This window comes from Electrona antarctica, assembly GCF_951216825.1.
Source record: "Electrona antarctica genome assembly, contig: scaffold_52, whole genome shotgun sequence".
Taxonomy (NCBI): Eukaryota; Metazoa; Chordata; class Actinopteri; order Myctophiformes; family Myctophidae; genus Electrona; species Electrona antarctica.
In genome coordinates, this window is record NW_027637999.1 from 902,906 (window position 1) to 921,405 (window position 18,500).

Here is an 18,500-nt window from a genome sequence, read left to right on the forward strand (position 1 = left end):
AAGGGACCCCCAGATATCAGCGCAGTGAGTAACACATGGCAGGGATCCCCAGGGACCCCCAGGAACCCCCAGGGACCCCCAGATAGCAGCGCAGTGAGTAATAGGACCCCCACGTTGACACTAATCAGCCCACGGACCCCCGTTTGAAGAGATAATGCCAGGGACCTCCATGAGAGAAGAGCTTTACGGCTCTAGCAGTGATTCTAAAATATTATTTAATTCCAAGGACCCCCAGTTTGACCCCCAGTGGGACCCCCAGTTTGACCCCCAGTTTGACCCCCAGTTTGACCCCCAGTGGGACGTGCGTCGAGGACCTCCCTAGGGAGACACCCGAGAGGCATCCTAACCAGATGCCCGAACCACCTTTCCAGGCGAAGGAGCAGCAACTCTACTCCGAGTCTCTCACGTGTGACTGAACTTCTCACCCTATCTCTAAGGGAGATGAACTTCTCACCCTATCTCTAAGGGAGGTGAACTTCTCACCCTATCTCTAAGGGAGATGCCAGCCATCCGTCGGAGAAAACTCATTTCGGCCGCTTGTATTCGCGACCTTATTCTTTCGGTCATGACCCACACTTCATGATTTAGGAACACTTCAGGACCATAGGTGAGAGTAGGAACGAAGATTGCTCGGTGGACAGAGAGCTTTGCCTTCTGTCTCAACTCTCTTTTCGTCACAACAGTGTGGAACATTGTTTAGTTCAAATAAAGACAAGACCATATTGTGTGCGGATGGTATTGCCTTTTTCACTTAGAGTTATTGTAGTTGTTGTAAAGTCTCACCTTAACTCCTACAAACTGGAGAGTTTGTTAGAACTGCTATCGTACTTTAACTACTTTTTTAATGTTTTATGTTGTCATTTATCTGTAGTTGTCGGGAGTTTAAGAACCTGAACTCCTTCTTTGCGATCATCATGGGGATGAGCAACCCTGCTGTTAGCAGACTCACGCAGACCTGGGAGGTAACCTGTCTGTCTGTCTGTCTGTCTGTCTGTCTGTCTGTCTGTCTGTCTGTCTGTCTGTCTGTCTGTCTGTCTGTCTGTCTGTCTGTCTGTCTGTCTGTCTGTCTGTCTGTCTGTCTGTCTGTCTGTCTGTCTGTCTTAGCCCGTAGCACTTCACATTCACACCTCTAATTCGGGCGGAGAAGTTGCATCATTCTTGCATGTTTAATTTGCTGCGTTTGCGTTCACACTTATATCAATGTGTTCAATCCATAAAATACACAGTGAAATATATGGTGTTTAAAAAAATATACTTCGAGTAATAGTTATGACGTCAAATTAAGGACTTCTCTCTTTCTGACTCTCTCTTGTGTGCACACGTGTGCGTGTGCGCGTGCGGCTACGCACACACCGTTCTTTTGTGGAGGCACAGCGCAGACAGAAAGTCTCCACACAGTGACAGCAGTGACAACACTCCATGTTTGTGCACGACGGACTGAATATTCTGTACACTGCAGTGTTTTGCACAGACGGACTGAATATTCTGTACACTGCAGTGTTTTTTATGTGTTTCCTTAAGCAATTGATTAATGTGCTCGTCCTCATATTTCAATGAGGGCTTCAGTCTCCTCATTCGACCACGTCTATCCACGGCTAAACAGCTTTGCGCTGCGTAAAGTTAATATCCCTTCTCCGTCTACAACTGTGTTTAGCTCCTCACCCGCCACATAGTTTGCTTCATTTCCCTTATTTGCTGCGGATTGCATTCACACCTAACCTGACTTCGCCAGATTGCGGCAGTATTGAGTTCACCAGTTCCCTCCTCCTGCCTGCATCTGGGACCCGGAAGCAGCGGGACAAACATCTGATATCTCCATAATAATTTCGAGTTGTAGTCTTTAGTTAGGTTGTGTTTACATTAGAGTTGTAGTCTTGTTAGGTTGTGTTTACATTAGAGTTGTAGTCTTGTTAGGTTGTGTTTACATTAGAGTTGTAGTCTTGTTAGGTTGTGTTTACGTTGCGCTGTGGCAGCGCTTCAATATGTCATCAGTCTCGCGTTGATCCCGCCTCTAGGGGCCTCATACAGCCACATATCGCTCCTCTAGGGGCCTCATACAGCCACATATCGCTCCTCTAGGGGCCTCATACAGCCACATATCGCTCCTCTAGGGGCCTCATACAGCCACATATCGCTCCTCTAGGGGCCTCATACAGCCGCATATCACTCCTCTAGAGGCCTCATACAGCCGCATATCGCTCCTCTAGGGGCCTCATACAGCCACATATCGCTCCTCTAGAGGCCTCATACAGCCACATATCGCTCCTCTAGGGGCCTCATACAGCCACATATCGCTCCTCTAGGGGCCTCATTGTTCCGCTGGATATGGTAATCAGCGTTTGGTTTCTATTAATAAATATGCACTGTGTAAACTTCAATAATTTTAGTACTATAACTATGGTCGGAGAGCCTTTCACCCCAAAGCAGGCTAAGTTAACAGGAAGGTGTGAAATGTGACACCTCCGTCTCCCTCTAAGGGAATGTCAGAAACAGGCCAGAGCATAGCGGGGGAGCTCTGATAAGAGGTGAATAGCCAGCAGTTGTGTAAACAAGAGTTCCTCAACCACTTCTCCCTCCAGCATGCTTCTCCCATGCCAGACATGGCTAGCACATGTCAGTGGGAAATGTACTTCCTGATCTCTCAACCAATAGTAAGGTTAAGGACTGTTGCCACAGTGCCCAGCAGCCAATTGAATGTTAGCTGATGTGAACCTGCCCACAGGGCAGGTCTAAGGAAACAGAGGGTTTAAATGGCCTGGCGCCAGTTTCAATAAGTCAGATTCAAGCCAACTAAGAAGAATCCACACCTCATGTAACCACATGGACATGACGAACAACAACTCACATTAGACCAATGGTAATTATTGATACATAATGCAAACTATTAATAATCAATGAATAATGTGTTATCCATGTGTTGTAACCTGCCTGTAATTGACAAATGCTATGTGTATCTCTGTTTCATCTGTAACAGGTTTTTTACCTAAACGTGACTAAACGTAACTAAACGTAACTAAACGAACCACTACTAACTACCAACTAAATAAGCTAGTTCATGTGTTTAAATGTATGTTTGTTAAACGACAATAAAAGTATAAAAGACACCTGAGTTATATTATTTAGACAGTTTGAGTAAAGACATACTCTATGTGCAGTTGTGGCCTTTCAGTAGGCGTAGCTATGGACCATGATGCTATCATCTTAGCAAGTTAAATCGTGGATAGCTATAAATCTGAACAGTAAAAAACCATGGGGTGCGATTGTTATCATAATCGCGGTAAACTTTACTAACAATTAAACCAGTAGCCTTGTAACTAAAATAGCCTGGTAACTAAATAGTTCAAAGCACGGTTAATAGATGCCACGGCTAGACTCAAAAGTCTCAAGCGTAGATGGTAAATAGCCTGATGTACTAACCACAGGCCTTGTAAAATGTACAATCAAAGTAACTCCAGCGTAAAACAGTACACCAGCTAAAAATCCAGTTTAGCACAGAGCTCTGAAGAAGCCAGCAAACCATAGGATATAAAGCGTTACTGTGAAGCTAAAAGGTTGCTAACCTAATAACAGGCGACAATGTGATCCAAGTTCTGGGTTTTAATGGCTACTCCAAAATCAAATGTCTATTCCAGCCTCTGATTCCAAGCAAGCTGAAATGTCATTTGATTCAGGAGTGATTATTGTAACTAAGAGCTGGGCCATTATTGTTCCCAGTTTCCTCCTGGCTTTCAACCAGGGGAAAATGGCCGCCAGTGTAAAGCTAATTTGCTAAAACCATTAGCCTTTTGTCTTGCCTTCCACACTGTGACTACCACCCAGCCATAGGCGGGGGAGGGGCAGTGATGAGACAGGCGACAACAGGGCAAAATGGCAACTTGCCTCTACTCTGAAACACTTCTACCAAGCCACATGAGCGGGGGAAGGGCAGAGTAAACAGGCAGAGCAACTGTTGCCTTACTCTCTAGAAGACTCTCCATCCTAGCCTTAAGTGCGGGGGAGGGTAGAGTTTGGTAAACAACAGGGCTCCACAACTCCTGTTATCAGCAGGGGTGGGGGGAAGTCGTAAAGACAAGCCCAAATGCTAATTGTGACCCCACAGGAGGCACATGCAATAGGCTTGTAAATAAATGCAGTCAGGGAATGACACAGACCACTAAGGCTAAAACTAATTGAGTAAAATAAGGGAGGCAGGTATTATTAGCAATGAAATGTGAAACCACTTTTAACTATAATTCCCATCTTAAATTAGACCAGAACCGTAACAGAAGGAAAAATACTGTAAACGCTAAACTGGCTAAAATCCCCTGTGTCAATGCTATAAAACTATAAAACCGTGAGAGCGCTTACTAAAATCCCAAAGATTCATAAGTTTGATAGGTGAAGTAAGGATGGCTTTATTCAACGAGTTAAAAGTTAGAAGCAAAGAGGCGCAATCAATATTCAATAATTTAGCGGCTGAGTGTGAAATAAGTCTGTCACGAAAATCTCCCAACACCGCAAAAGCGGACACATTTGGTAGGCTCAAAATAGCTTACGGGAAGTTAGCGGATAGCTATAGCGACTATTCCGAGGAATTGAAAGAAGCTAATTTATCACAAAATGCTTTGCAAGTAAATAGTGAGCTCCATGACTGCACGACTAAATACTATAACATGAGGAAATTGTTACTGGATTCAGTGTGGTTACAAGTGGAACCACAATGGTCAAACTTGTCTGACACAATAAACAAATTGATTAGTTCAGAGAGAAGGGAACCAATGGCATCAAATGCATTAGATAAAGCTCTCAATGTTTTGAATTTAATATTACAGGACACCAAATCCTTAATAAGTCCGAAAAGGTCAATCCAAATGCTCTCTGACTATAAAAAGCTTGTCCGAGGAAGAGACAGGCTTAACCTGCAAGCCGCTCAGGCTGACCACGATCTAGGGCCAATAAAAATAGGGTCACTAACACAGAGGATCCAGGTCACAGCAGCGGAGCAGAAGGTCGGAGAGGTCAAGGAAGACTACACCAGAGACGTCACCTCGATGGGGGAAGAAACGGACGGGAGGCGACAGACGCCTGACCGCACTCTCACCCCAACAGATGACGTCACCACTAAGTCAGCGGGGGAGAACCAGGCTCTCAACGGGACACCAGAACGGCAGGGAACCTGCTGTGTCCTACCAGGAGACTACGCCAGGTCAGCAGCACCGGAGGCCAGGGTGAGTCCAAAGGAAGAAACCACCCAGAGAGCTGCCGGGGCCAGCACAGCGCACGCTGTCACGGCGTCCGTCGCGGGAGACAACAGGAAGTCGACCGCCACAGAACAGAGGCACACGCCACAGCAATCCCTCGCCTCGGAAGGGCGAGATGACATCAGAGCGGCAGACCTAGGTGAGACGAAACCGTCCTCCACCAGTGCAAGCAGCGGCCTGACACCCACAGAATCCACCCTGTCAAGGCATAAGCCCTTGAGTTTCACCAGGGCGGAGTCTGCGACGATCGCCCTGCTATGCCTACCCATGCCAGCAACCACTGCAGTAGTCCACCCCACAACAGCGACCACCAATCCCCTCCCGTCCGGCGAGGGTAAAGGTGGGGAGCTGGGGGGACCGCCCACAGCCAAACCACGTGGAAGCTGGGGAAAGCTTTGCAAAGCAGCGCTCTCCATCACAAGCCCTGCAGCCATCGGTAAGGTCACAATAAAACCGGCCGATGGCATCGATCAGGGCAGAGGGAAAGTTAAAATGAAAAGATGCAGTCAATGCCAATTACGTCATGAATGAATGACGGATGCACACATGCCTACCCCCCCAACACCAGCAGGCCCAAAAAAGATGGCCGCCAGGAAGAATGTTGACAATTGGGGGAGTTGGCCACCACAAGGATTGGGGGAGCGCGCACACACAGAGCAAACCCCCCCCTCCAAACGCAAGGCAGGAAGTCCGAATGCACCACACACACACACACACACACACATGCTTTCCCCCCCCACACAGGGAGGGAGACCTCCAGGCTGTCACCAAGGCAGAGAAGGACAGTGACAACTTCATGTGTGTTTTTAACAAAAAGTGTATTGTGTGATTATTATTGTGTGATACAAGTTAACATTACAGAATACATAAACATTCCCCGGTTAACGAGTACAAACCAGAAAGTATAAAGTAACTCATAACTAGGGTAAAATGGTAAATTAATGTGTGGTATAAAATAATGTTAATTCTTCCTTTCCAGCAAGGGAAAAGCCTGGGTGGAAGGTGTGAACCAGTGACTTACAGTTGCCACACACAAACTGACAGCCCATGTCAATGACAGGGACAAAATAGTGTGTAGTAACACTTTGAAATGTAATGACTTTGTTAAATTGCAGGCCAGTTTGAAATAATTGCCTAAAAAATCCTGAAGGTAATAAAAGTGCCATGCTAAATTACACATTAGTTACTAAACACACAAAATCCAAGGGCTTTTACGAAAAAGACAGTAAAGTAAACCAGAACCCTTGTGAAATCTATCTCCAATCTGCTCAGGACCAAGCAAGTTTATGAGGGGTAATAAATGGCAGGAACCAACCTGCTTCTAAAATGTAACAAATTAAGTAGTGATCCACGAAGATATCACAAGTCAAGGTATTTGTTTGAACAAAGTGGAATCAAATTAAACAGAATTATAAGTAAGGAAACAATCAGGAACCTTAGAATGAGTAACTAATTCTGAAAAGATAAAACAAAGAACAATATTATAATTCCTTAACCAGTCAGTTCAAAGGCATGTTAAGCTAAATCATAGTATAACTACTCCAAAGTCAATGTCTATTCCAGCCTCTGATTCCAAGCAAGCTGAAATGTCATTTGATTCAGGGGTGATTCCCATTTTCCTCCTGGCTTTCAACCAGGTGAGAATGGCTTTGTGTTTATCGAACCCTCTCCCGGCACATATGGTCAATTATGTGTTGAACCAAACCGGCATAACGGATATCGGAAAACCACTCTATAAGTTATAGATTAGTTTTGGCGGGAGGTGTTCCGCTGGATATGGTAATCAGCGTTTGGTTTCTATTAATAAATATGCACTGTGTAAACTTCAATAATTTTAGTACTATAACTATGGTCGGAGAGCCTTTCACCCCAAAGCAGGCTAAGTTAACAGGAAGGTGTGAAATGTGACACCTCCGTCTCCCTCTAAGGGAATGTCAGAAACAGGCCAGAGCATAGCGGGGGAGCTCTGATAAGAGGTGAATAGCCAGCAGTTGTGTAAACAAGAGTTCCTCAACCACTTCTCCCTCCAGCATGCTTCTCCCATGCCAGACATGGCTAGCACATGTCAGTGGGAAATGTACTTCCTGATCTCTCAACCAATAGTAAGGTTAAGGACTGTTGCCACAGTGCCCAGCAGCCAATTGAATGTTAGCTGATGTGAACCTGCCCACAGGGCAGGTCTAAGGAAACAGAGGGTTTAAATGGCCTGGCGCCAGTTTCAATAAGTCAGATTCAAGCCAACTAAGAAGAATCCACACCTCATGTAACCACATGGACATGACGAACAACAACTCACATTAGACCAATGGTAATTATTGATACATAATGCAAACTATTAATAATCAATGAATAATGTGTTATCCATGTGTTGTAACCTGCCTGTAATTGACAAATGCTATGTGTATCTCTGTTTCATCTGTAACAGGTTTTTTACCTAAACGTGACTAAACGTAACTAAACGTAACTAAACGAACCACTACTAACTACCAACTAAATAAGCTAGTTCATGTGTTTAAATGTATGTTTGTTAAACGACAATAAAAGTATAAAAGACACCTGAGTTATATTATTTAGACAGTTTGAGTAAAGACATACTCTATGTGCAGTTGTGGCCTTTCAGTAGGCGTAGCTATGGACCATGATGCTATCATCTTAGCAAGTTAAATCGTGGATAGCTATAAATCTGAACACTCATACAGCCACATATCGCTCCTCTAGAGGCCTCTTACAGCCACATATCGCTCCTCTAGCGGCCTCATACAGCCACATATCGCTCCTCTAGAGGCCTCATACAGCCACATATCGCTCCTCTAGGGGCCTCATACAGCCACATATCGCTCCTCTAAGGGCCTCATACAGCCGCATATCGCTCCTCTAGGGGCCTCATACAGCCGCATATCGCTCCTCTAGGGGCCTCATACAGCCACATATCGCTCCTCTAGCGGCCTCATACAGCCACATATCGCTCCTCTAGGGGCCTCATACAGCCACATATCGCTCCTCTAGGGGCCTCATACAGCCACATATCGCTCCTCTAGGGGCCTCATACAGCCGCATATCGCTCCTCTAGCGGCCTCATACAGCCACATATCGCTCCTCTAGGGGCCTCATACAGCCACATATCGCTCCTCTAGGGGCCTCATACAGCCACATATCGCTCCTCTAGAGGCCTCATACAGCCACATATCGCTCCTCTAGCGGCCACATATCATTTCATTTCATTTCATTTTATTTCACACATAGTGTAACACAATACAGTACAAATCATAATAGATAACAATTAATATCTTTCATAATTCATTTGTCTTTCATACAGTATCTGATACACCTATGACGAAAAGGAGCAGGAAGAAGAATAAATTCTTATAAATACCTGCCCCCTTTTCACTTAAAAGTTTAGTTTACTTTATTGATTGGCGCATACACATCTAAACAAAACAAAACAAAAAAACAAACAAAACAAAAACAAAAGAGAAAAACAAAACAAGCAAAAAGTTGAGCAATGACACGTGCAATAAATGATAGCTCTAGCTCTAGTTAACCTATTCATCGTCTTCATATTCATATATATTATATATTGGCAAATATTTGTACAACCCTTTAAATTGTCATCCAGAGAATTCCATATTCGGATTCCTGTTATTGAAGGACACATCAGTCTTTGAGTGGTCCGTGCAAACTTATGTTTGAAGTCAAATTTCCTCCTACTATCCCTACTTTCTGAACTAGGATGGAATAACTGTTGTAGATGAACTGGTAATGTTTTGCTTTTTGCCCTAAACATAATTAATAAGGTTTGTAGCTTCACGATATGTTCAAATTTCAATACTCTCGATTTTATAAATAGACTATTTGTGTGATCTCTATAATGCACTTTGTGCATGATTCGTACTGCTCTCTTCTGTAATAAGTATAATGGTTTTGTGGTGGTCATGTACGTATTCCCCCACACTTCAGCACAATAACTAAGATATGGAGAAATTAATGAAAAATATAATATTCGCATTGCTTCCTTTTCTAGCACATGCTTCACTTTGTATAAAATAAAAATGCTCTTTGAGATCTTTTTCTTAACATGTGCTATATGGGATTTCCATGTTAATTTGTCATCCATTATTACACCTAAGAACCGAAATTCTGATACTCTTGCGATGGCCACTCCATCTATGGATAATTCCACCTGGTCATCCTTTTTCCTATTTCCGAAAACCATAAACTTGTTTTTTTCCAAATTCAGCGAGAGCTTGTTTACATCAAACCATGTTTTGAGTTTTCTCATTTCATGTGTAATGGTCTCAGCTAACTTATTTAAATCACATCATTTCATGTGTAATGGGTCTCAGCTAACTTATTTAAATCACATCATTTCATGTGTAATGGTCTCAGCTAACTTATTTAAATCACATCATTTCATGTGTAATGGTCTCAGCTAACTTATTTAAATCATATCCAGAGCAATGAAAATTTGTGTCATCTGCAAACAAAACAAATTGTAATAATTTTGATACGTCACAAATGTCATTAATGTATAGATTAAATAATTTGGGTCCCAAAACAGAACCTTGAGGGACTCCACATTCAATTTTCATACACTCTGATGTGTTACCGGCCCACTGCACATATTGTTGTCTATTGTCTAAATAGCTTCTCATCCAATCCAGTACCATTCCTCTCACGCCGTATGTGTATAATTTAGAAATCAAAATTGAATGATTCAAGGTGTCGAAAGCTTTTTTTAAATCTATAAATACCCCTATTGTATATTTATTTTCATGTGTTGATGTTGATATTTCCTCCATTATATTCATTAAAGCTGTTGCTGTGGACCTATTTTGCCGAAAGCCATATTGGCATTCACTCAACAATTGATGCTTTTCAATAAAAGCATCAAACTTTTGTGCAAAGATCTTTTCAAGCACCTTAGAGTGAGAGCAATGACACTGGTCTGTAATCATTGAAGCTATGCTTATCTCCTGATTTAAAAAGTGGAATAACTTTTGCAACTTTCATTCGATCTGGAAACTTGCCTGACTGAAAGGATAAATTAAAAATATAACAAAGGGGTTTGATGATACAATCAATTGTCTTTTTCACTATAACCATGTCTAACCCATCACAATCAGTGGATGTCTTATTTTTAGACTTTGTTACCATAGATAGGATTTCTTGTTCACTAACATTTGCCACAAACATAGATTGCAACACTTTACTACTTCCTGTCCAATCTGTTTCATCATGATTTTCAATTAAGTCTGCCAAATTTGGTCCAATGTTTACAAAAAAAGAATTGAATTCGTTCACCATTTCGTTCTTGTCTTTTATAATTGTATTATTAGTATTGAAATGACTAGGTAAGTTTGTGGAAACTGGTTTATTACCCATTACTTTGTTTAAAATATTACAGGTACCTTTAATGTTATTTTTATTTTCATCCAACAATTTGTTATAGTAATCTTTCTTGGCCAGTCTCATAATTAATACTAACTTATTCTTGTACGCTTTATATTTCATTTCGGCATTCTTTGTTCTAGATTTGATAAAGTCTCTATACAATTTGTTTTTCTTTTTAGATGCATTCTGTAAGCTTTTTGTTATCCAAGGTTTTCTGTTGCCGTTTTTTTTTTGCTTATGTAAAACTAATGGACAGTGTTTTTCATACAGTGCCAAGTATTTATTTAAAAAAGCCTCATATGCTGCATTAACCTCATTCACATAGACCCCCGTCCAGTCAACCTGCCTAAGATCATCCCTGAACATGTTTATTGCATTATCCTTTCTTATTCTTATATATCTAGGCACATTTTCCTCCTCATCCTTCTTGATTTGGCATTCTAATGTAAGAAAAATAGGTAAATGGTCGCTGACATCATTTATCACCAAACCACTTATGATTTTCTTCTCCAAGCTGTTGGTAAAAATATGGTCAATCAATGTAGCAGATGTTTCCGTTATTCTACTAGGCTTTGTTATTAATGGGTATAATATCGCTCCTCTAGCGGCCACATATCGCTCCTCTAGGGGCCTCATACAGCCACATATCGCTCCTCTAGCGGCCACATATCGCTCCTCTAGGGGCCTCATACAGCCACATATCGCTCCTTTAGGGGCCTCATACAGCCACATATCACTCCTCTAAGGGCCTTATACAGCCACATATCGCTCCTCTAGGGGCCTCATACAGCCACATATCGCTCCTCTAGGGGCCTCATACAGCCACATATCGCTCCTCTAAGGGCCTCATACAGCCGCATATCGCTCCTCTAGCGGCCACATATCGCTCCTCTAAGGGCCTCATACAGCCACATATCGCTCCTCTAGGGGCCTCATACAGCCACATATCGCTCCTCTAGAGGCCTCATACAGCCACATATCGCTAGCCTGGCTAATAAGCCAGACTAATATCACACAACACTGTCGCGGTATATCAGTCTGGGCTGGCTCCACTTGGATTTAATTTCCCGGGGAACATTTTCTCTTTGACGCAATTGGTCAGAGCTACTGTCAGTCAAAGGTCTCAAGCATTGAACGTCACTGTACCAAAGCCCGCCTATATTGCATACCGTGTCCCGATTGGTCCGACCTGTTCTCTGCTGTAGGAAAGAGGCGTGCTACTGAGCCTCGCCAGACCGTAATCCGCTGGTAGGCAACTTTTTTTTGCCAACGGCTGATTCGGTCTGGTTTATTAACCAGGCTAACATATCGCTCCTCTAGCGGCCTCATACAGCCACATATCGCTCCTCTAGGGGCCTCATACAGCCACATATCGCTCCTCTAGGGGCCTCATACAGCCACATATCGCTCCTCTAGGGGCCTCATACAGCCATATATCGCTCCTCTAGGGGCCTCATACAGCCACATATCGCTCCTCTAAGGGCCTCATACAGCCACATATCGCTCCTCTAGCGGCCTCATACAGCCACATATCGCTCCTCTAAGGGCCTCATACAGCCACATATCGCTCCTCTAGGGGCCTCATACAGCCACATATCGCTCCTCTAGCGGCCTTTTTTGGCAGAGTAGAATGCGGTTATTTTGATGCGCATTAGGATTCGAATGAGGCTTCACACCTGCCAAACGAAGCGCACTTTCCGACAATGTGCAGCAGGATTCGTTTTAATGGCAGTAAAGCTTTCTGGTTTGAAGGCGACCTTAGGTAGCATTTTATGTAGACATAGCACTCTATAGTGCATAGAAATACATAGCATAGACATAGCACTCTATAGTGCATAGAAATAGTCATCATGAATCATAAGCAAGCTGAAAAAGTCATCATGAATCATATGTAAGCTAAGAGCTATTTCTATGTATGTGATGTATTACCATGTGTTGTTCTATTGTTCTATTTCTATGTATGTGATGTATCACCATGTGTTGTTCTATTGTTCTATTTCTATGTATGTGATGTATCACCATGTGTTGTTCTTGATTAATATGTAAATTGCTCTGGATTAAGAGCAGACTACATTGCAAATTCTCTCTCTCTCTCTCTCTCTCTCTCTCTCTCTCTCTCTCTCTCTCTCTCTCTCTCGCTCTCGCTCTCGCTCTCGCTCTCGCTCTCTCTAGAAACTCCCCAGCAAGTTTAAGAAGTTTTATGCTGAATTTGAGAGCATGATGGTGAGTACGGGGTTTAGTACGATACGTTAAAACGATGTTAAAACTCTGTTAAACTGCTCAAGTTTCATTAACAACACCAGGGGGGTCGCGTGTGTGTGTGTGTGTGTGCGTGCGTGCGTGTGTGCGCGTGTGCGTGTGTGTGTGCGCGTGTGTGTGTGTGTGCGCGTGTGTGTGTGTGCGTGTGTGTGTGTGCGTGTAGGACCCGTCCAGGAACCACAGAGCGTACAGACTCACTGTCACCAAACTGGAGCCGCCAATCATCCCCTTTATGCCCCTCCTACTTAAAGGTACAGTAACACTAAGCCCATCCTACTTAAAGGTACAGTAACACTAAGCCCCTCCTACTTAAAGGTACAGTAACACTAAGCCCCACCTACTTAAAGGTACAGTAACACTAAGCCCCTCCTACTTAAAGGTACAGTGACACTAAGCCCCTCCTACGTAAAGGTACAGTAACACTAAGCCCCTCCTACTTAAAGGTACAGTAACACTAAGCCCCTCCTACTTAAAGGTACAGTAACACTAAGCCCCTCCTACTTAAAGGTACAGTGACACTAAGCCCCTCCTACTTAAAGGTACAGTAACACTAAGCCCCTCCTACTTTAAGGTACAGTAACACTAAGCCCCTCCTACTTAAAGGTACAGTAACACTAAGCCCCTCCTACCCTTTGTGTTTCTATGTCAGTGGTTCTCACAGGGTTAAACCCTATGTTTCTATGTCAGTGGTTCTCACAGGGTTAAACCCTATGTTTCTATATCAGTGGTTCTCACAGGGTTAAACCCTATGTTTCTATATCAGTGGTTCTCACAGGGTTAAACCCTATGTTTCTATGTCAGTGGTTCTCACAGGGTTAAACCCTATGTTTCTATATCAGTGGTTCTCACAGGGTTAAACCCTATGTTTCTATATCAGTGGTTCTCACAGGGTTAAACCCTATGTTTCTATATCAGTGGTTCTCACAGGGTTAAACCCTATGTTTCTAAATCAGTGGTTCTCATAGGGTTAAACCCTATGTTTCTAAATCAGTGGTTCTCATAGGGTTAAACCCTATGTTTCTATGTCAGTGGTTCTCACAGGGTTAAACCCCATGTTTCTATATCAGTGTTTCTAATAGGGTTAAACCCTATGTTTCTATGTCAGTGGTTCTCACAGGGTTAAACCCTATGTTTCTATGTCAGTGGTTCTCACAGGGTTAAACCCCATGTTTCTATATCAGTGGTTCTCATAGGGTTAAACCCTATGTTTCTATGTCAGTGGTTCTCACAGGGTTAAACCCTATGTTTCTATGTCAGTGGTGATCAACCTTTTTCATGTCAAGGACCCCCAGAATGATCTGTATTTGGCCGCCGACCCCCATCCGTTTAACTCAAGTCTTTCCTATTTCTTTGGGGGGCCAATTACAGATAATTCTGGGGGTCCTTGACATGAAATAGGTTGAGCACCACTGACATAGAAACATGAGGGTTTAACCCTGTGAGAACCACTGACACAGAAACATGAGGTTTTCAGAAGACTGTCAGGATTTAGAAGACATTTGTATAAGGGGAACATGTAGCATCATGTGTAGTTCCCCTGTTTGGTCACAAGATGGGGCACTTCCCTAACTTTCCGTACAGCCTCATTGAAGTGTGTTAATGTGCACTCAGCTTGTTGAATTCATTACAAATAAGATGAGATAAAATAAGTCCCAGATTGTTGTATTCATTAAAAATAAGATGAGATAAAATAAGTCCCAGATTGTTGTAATGGTTCTCATGGTTCTCCTAACTCGTTAGTGCTCAGGAGGTGTGCAGGGATAATATCCCGGTGCTCAGGAGGTGTGCAGGGATAACATCCCGGTGCTCAGGAGGTGTGCAGGGATAATATCCCGGTGCTCAGGAGGTGTGCAGGGATAATATCCCGGTGCTCAGGAGGAGCGCAGGGATTATATCCCGGTGCTCAGGAGGTGTGCAGGGATAACATCCCGGTGATCAGGAGGTGAGCAGGGATAACATCCCGGTGCTCAGGAGGTGTGCAGGGATAATATCCCGGTGCTCAGGAGGTGTGCAGGTGTGCAATGAAAAAAAAAACGGAGATCCGGGCAGTCAGTTAACCCATTCTGTTCGGGATCCCCATTTGCTGTTTTAAGCATTATGTTACACTTTAGCTTTTGGAAAATAGCAGACCTACAAGCTCATAGCGTGGCACTCGTTGCCGCGCTATGAGCTTGTAGGTCTGCTATTTTTGAAAAATCGTGAAAATGCGGCACAAATCTTTGAAAATTATATTCTTTCAGAGCGAATGTTTTTAACTCAAATCTTTGTTTCTGAAGGGTTCCTGGAACAACATATCTTCAGATACATGACATGAAATATTGAGCACCACTGATATAGAAACATGAGGTATTTCAGAAAACTGTCAGAATTTAGAAGACATTTTTTAAATGTCGACGTCAGGCTCGGTTGATTCGACCTATACAGTGTTCATCAGGGTCATGTTTTAGTTCTGTTTTTTTTTGTCCACAGACATGACGTTCACACATGAAGGATACAAGACAGTAGTGGACAACATGGTGAACTATGAGAAGATGGTGAGTTTTATTACTATTATTATTATTATTATCCATCCATCTTCAACCGCTTATCCATAGTCGGGTCGCGGGGGCAACAGCTCCACCCCTCCTGGGGGATCCCGAGACGTTCCAAGGCCAGTGAGTCAATGTGATTCTTCCATCTGGTCCTTGGTCTGCCCCGGGGTCTCCTCCCAGTGGAGATATAATCCATCTGGTCCTTGGTCTGCCCCGGGGTCTCCTCCCAGTGGAGATATAATCCATCTGGTCCTTGGTCTGCCCCGGTGTCTCCTCCCAGTGGAGATATAATCCATCTGGTCCTTGGTCTGCCCCGGGGTCTCCTCCCAGTGGAGATATAATCAATCTGGTCCTTGGTCTGCCCCGGGGTCTCCTCCCAGTGGAGATATAATCCATCTTGTCCTTGGTCTGCCCCGGGGTCTCCTCCCACTGGAGATATAATTACTTACTTGCGCAAGCAGAGCGCGCAAGTAATAGTTTTCGTCCAGTGCTTCGATGCGTATGTCGCCGTTTGATGTGTATGCGCCGTGCTAGCGTATGCCGTAATGACTACTTGATATGGCAGTGGGGCCAGATTACATACATGTATACATAGGGGCATTACCTTTAATCCTCCCGACACTAAAACATATCGTCATTACGTCACCATCGAAAACCAATTACACCCTGGCATTGGGTCCTTTAATCCACATCTTTATTACGTCATCATTGAAAGCTAGTTGTACCAGTTATACCCTGACGTCATATGCTGCTACGTATCGATACATACGCATCAAACGGGGCATACGCAAAGTATCCACAGTATACCGCTAATCAACTTACAAATTACATATACAGCTTTGCATAACGTTTGTAGTAGCTAATTGGCTGTTACGTAACCAATCTATGTTTTACAATGTTATTGGTGACTGTAGGACGACACCATACAATGTTATTGGTGACTGTAGGACGTCACCATACAATGTTATTGGAGACTGTAGAACTACAACATACAATGTTATTGGTGACTGTAGGACGACACCATACAATGTTATTGGTGACTGTAGAACTACAACATACAATGTTATTGGAGACTGTAGAACTACAACATACAATGTTATTGGTGACTGTAGGACGACACCATACAATGTTATTGGTGACTGTAGAACTACAACATACAATGTTATTGGTGACTGTAGGACGACACCATACAATGTTATTGGAGACTGTAGAACTACAACATACAATGTTATTGGAGACTGTAGAACTACAACATACAATGTTATTGGAGACTGTAGAACTACAACATACAATGTTATTGGAGACTGTAGAACTACAACATACAATGTTATTGGTGACTGTAGAACTACAACATACAATGCAATCAGGATCAATAACCTTGTATGAAAAGGTATTAAATACACCTGTCCAAAATGTAATTTTAACGGCCAAAACGTGACATTGTAATTGGCTGACAATATCAGTGGGAGGGGCCTATGTAAGCCACTGCGGCAACCAGACTTAATTTGCACTTTTTCAAAATTGCGACTTTTCTAGTTGTTGCTGTTATTGTTATGAGTTTTGCAACCCAGTGTTAATGTAATCCTGGGCTCTACACTTCCTCTGCCAACCTGGGGAGAGCAACGGACTGACCTCATGCTTCCTTCTATGCATGAGGAGTCCAAGCCGCTTCTTTTCACCTGACAGGGGGCGGTCTCTCTCTCTCTCTCCCTCTCTCTCTCTCTCTCTCTCTCTCTAGGTACAGTAATGTAAAGTGAATGTCTCTCTCTCTCTCTCTCTCTCTCCACAGCGTATCATAGCGAACACCGTCCGTCAAGTGAGACACTGCAGGAGTCAGCCGTTCAGTAAGTCTGTCATTATGATGTCATAATGATGTCATAATGATGTCATTATGATGTCAGCCGTTCAGTAAGTACTTTTACTTCATCATGACCGCCCGTCCGTCCGCCCGTCCATCCATCCTTCGCACGACATCATCACAGTGAGTTATTTATGTGACCTAAATAAAGGTGGTTCTGCACCACCTAGTGGTTGTACGTGCCCAGTGTTAAATAAAGATGGTTCTGCACCACCTAGTGGTTGTACGTCCCCAGTGTTAAATAAAGATGGTTCTGCACCACCTAGTGGTTGTACGTGCCCAGTGTTAAATAAAGATGGTTCTGCACCACCTAGTGGTTGTACGTCCCCAGTGTTAAATAAAGATGGTTCTGCACCACCTAGTGGTTGTACGTCCCCAGTGTTAAATAAAGATGGTTCTGCACCACCTAGTGGTTGTACGTCCCCAGTGTTAAATAAAGATGGTTCTGCACCACCTAGTGGTTGTACGTGCCCAGTGTTAAATAAAGATGGTTCTGCACCACCTAGTGGTTGTACGTCCCAGTGTTAAATAAAGATGGTTCTGCACCACCTAGTGGTTGTACGTCCCCAGTGTTAATTAAAGGTGGTTCTGCACCACCTAGTGGTTGTACGTGCCCAGTGTTAAATAAAGATGGTTCTGCACCACCTAGTGGTTGTACGTCCCCAGTGTTAAATAAAGATGGTTCTGCACCACCTAGTGGTTGTACGTCCCCAGTGTTAATTAAAGATGGTTCTGCACCACCTAGTGGTTGTACGTCCCCAGTGTTAATTAAAGGTGGTTCTGCACCACCTAGTGGTTGTACGTCCCCAGTGTTAAATAAAGATGGTTCTGCACCACCTAGTGGTTGTACGTCCCCAGTGTTAAATAAAGGTGGTTCTGCACCACCTAGTGGTTGTACGTCCCAGTGTTAAATAAAGGTGGTTCTGCACCACCTAGTGGTTGTACGTCCCCAGTGTTAAATAAAGATGGTTCTGCACCACCTAGTGGTTGTACGTCCCCAGTGTTAAATAAAGGTGGTTCTGCACCACCTAGTGGTTGTACGTGCCCAGTGTTAAATAAAGGTGGTTCTGCACCACCTAGTGGTTGTACGTGCCCAGTGTTAAATAAAGGTGGTTCTGCACCACCTAGTGGTTGTACGTCCCCAGTGTTAAATAAAGATGGTTCTGCACCACCTAGTGGTTGTACGTCCCCAGTGTTAAATAAAGGTGGTTCTGCACCACC

The 18,500-nt window shown here is 43.5% G+C and overlaps 1 protein-coding gene across 1 annotated transcript in view; it reads left to right on the forward strand.

The window, feature by feature from the left end:
• Positions 1 to 17,265, forward strand: part of LOC306918480 (rap guanine nucleotide exchange factor 4-like) — a gene marked incomplete at both ends in the record, with an annotated part of 94,342 nt that extends 77,077 nt beyond the window's left edge. Inside the window, 5 exons of the mRNA XM_079531382.1 lie at positions 872 to 962; positions 12,804 to 12,854; positions 13,054 to 13,141; positions 15,360 to 15,424; positions 17,211 to 17,265. Of these exons, the coding sequence (XP_079387508.1) occupies positions 872 to 962; positions 12,804 to 12,854; positions 13,054 to 13,141; positions 15,360 to 15,424; positions 17,211 to 17,265 (350 nt within the window). The remainder of the gene's footprint in view (positions 1 to 871; positions 963 to 12,803; positions 12,855 to 13,053; positions 13,142 to 15,359; positions 15,425 to 17,210) is intronic.
• Positions 17,266 to 18,500: the final 1,235 nt, after the last annotated feature.